The sequence below is a fragment of the Cyprinodon variegatus genome, unplaced genomic scaffold (assembly GCF_000732505.1).
Source record: "Cyprinodon variegatus isolate N-32 unplaced genomic scaffold, C_variegatus-1.0 Scaffold1242, whole genome shotgun sequence".
NCBI classification, from domain to species: domain Eukaryota; kingdom Metazoa; phylum Chordata; class Actinopteri; order Cyprinodontiformes; family Cyprinodontidae; genus Cyprinodon; species Cyprinodon variegatus.
In genome coordinates, this window is record NW_015151695.1 from 26,995 (window position 1) to 28,842 (window position 1,848).

Sequence of the window (1,848 nt, forward strand, 5' to 3'; positions counted from 1 at the left end):
GTGCATCTGTGCCTCTTGACACAGGTTAAATCAGCTCAAGACGCATCCTATCTATAACATCCTATCTTTGTGAAGCGGGATTTTCTGCAGTTACAGCGACCAAAACAAAGCTACGGAGCAGACTGGACATCAGGAGCGCACTTCGTGTGTCATTGTCTCCGATTACGCCTAGATGGGACCGGCTTGTTTTATTTTTATGCTGTTTGTATTTGATTTTATGCCAAATGCAGTATTTTTGCAGTATTTTTTGATGCAACTTTTCTACTTCTGTTATTTGCTGTTGTTTCTAAAAAAAAAATGCATAACGATATTACAGCTTTCATTGATTTATTTCAAACTTTAAACTTTGTTTAGCCTGTAAGGTGTAAAAAAAATTTGATCGATTCATCGAATCGTGGTGTATTCTTGAGTATCGAAAATAATCGAATTGTTGGGTCAGGAAATCGATACTGAATCGAATCGCCATGATGGATGTGATTTACACCCCTATCTGACATACAGCGGTCCGTGGTGCAAAAAAGGTTGGGGACCGCTGAACTGGAGGAACTGACTGCAAAGATGATACTTTCAGGACTTTCTCACTTAAAAGCATTAAAACTACTTTTTACCTACTGATCACAGCAAACATAGCTGCCATTGTAACAGGCAAAGAAAGGATAGGGTAGCTCCACCCAACGTGCATCAGACCCGCTTTTCAGCGCGCAGCTGGAGCAGCAAAGATGCTTCAGCCGCGCGTCAGAACTAAACTTATACAAACATCAAAAATGAAGCAGCACGCGCGTCATGCTGCTTTCTGTTCAGACACAGGTCGCATTTGATAATATCAGATTCAGGGCCTGCATCGCATTGGGAAAAAAATCAGATCTGAGTTGTTCAGACTCATGAAAAGATCGGATCCAGGTCGCATATGGGTAAAAAAAGTCAGATTTGGGTCACTTCAGGCTGCTCCATGAACGTAGCCTTAAACATTTTCTAAGAAAATAATAAGCCCTTCTTGTTATGGAAAGATCCTCTTGATGAAAGAGGAAACTCCTGATTTTAGCACATTGATTCGTCGATCAATGAGATCCTTTTATTCTAGATTCTAGGTTCATTAACCAATAAAGGCAAATGTTTGATTAGGTTGTGTTGGCTTAGCTCTCTGACTCTGAACTCGGACTTTCAGGGGGATCCACTTCAAATATCCTGCTTTGATGTTGGAAACTCTGATGGAAAAATAAACCAAAGAGGCCGTCTGATATCACGATGGCCTTATTCTCTGTGTTTAAAACATAAAGGCTCCGTATGGCCCTACAGCTCCGTCTATAATTTAGATATTTTCTCCTTGGATTCCAAAAAAGTAAAAAAAAAAAAAGAAAAGCAATCCGCTGGACTTTTTTGGAATGACTATGACCTGGATGACTGAGAATCTTCACCAGCTCCTTGGATTCAAATCTGATGTTTTCCGCTTAAAAAGGGACAAAGAAGGAACTTATTTCATTGCATAACCAGAAAAGAGAAAAGCGGGCAGGTTTCTTGTTGCTAAAGTTTTTAAAGGTTGGGTGGTGGAACTGAAAGTTTTTGTGTTTGCTTGTTTTTTAGGCCCAGCAGATGCTGTCAGCTTGTCAGGAGAAGATCGATGTGTCCAGCACTGAGGGCTACGAGCAGTTTATCAGCCAGCTTAAAGAGGGGCTGAAGAACACGTCACATGAGACGGCGGCCAATCACAAAGTAGCCAAGGTAAGCTAACGGCAGCTCGTCCTTCTGAAACGCTGTGGCTGGAATCCAACCCCATTTATTGGGAGCTGTGCTGCTGAACTGGCCCTTTAAACGATCAGATAACTTACATGGAACTTATTCCCCACGTAG

At 41.6% G+C, this 1,848-nt stretch overlaps 1 protein-coding gene across 5 annotated transcripts in view; it reads left to right on the forward strand.

Annotated features, from left to right (window-relative positions):
• The window catches only part of birc6 (baculoviral IAP repeat containing 6), a 99,878-nt gene that overhangs the window by 14,241 nt on the left and 83,789 nt on the right, over window positions 1–1,848 (forward strand). For all 5 annotated transcript variants that reach the window (XM_015401638.1, XM_015401642.1, XM_015401639.1 and 2 more), the window contains exon 3: window positions 1,582–1,719. In XM_015401638.1, the coding sequence (XP_015257124.1) occupies window positions 1,582–1,719 (138 nt within the window). The remainder of the gene's footprint in view (window positions 1–1,581; window positions 1,720–1,848) is intronic.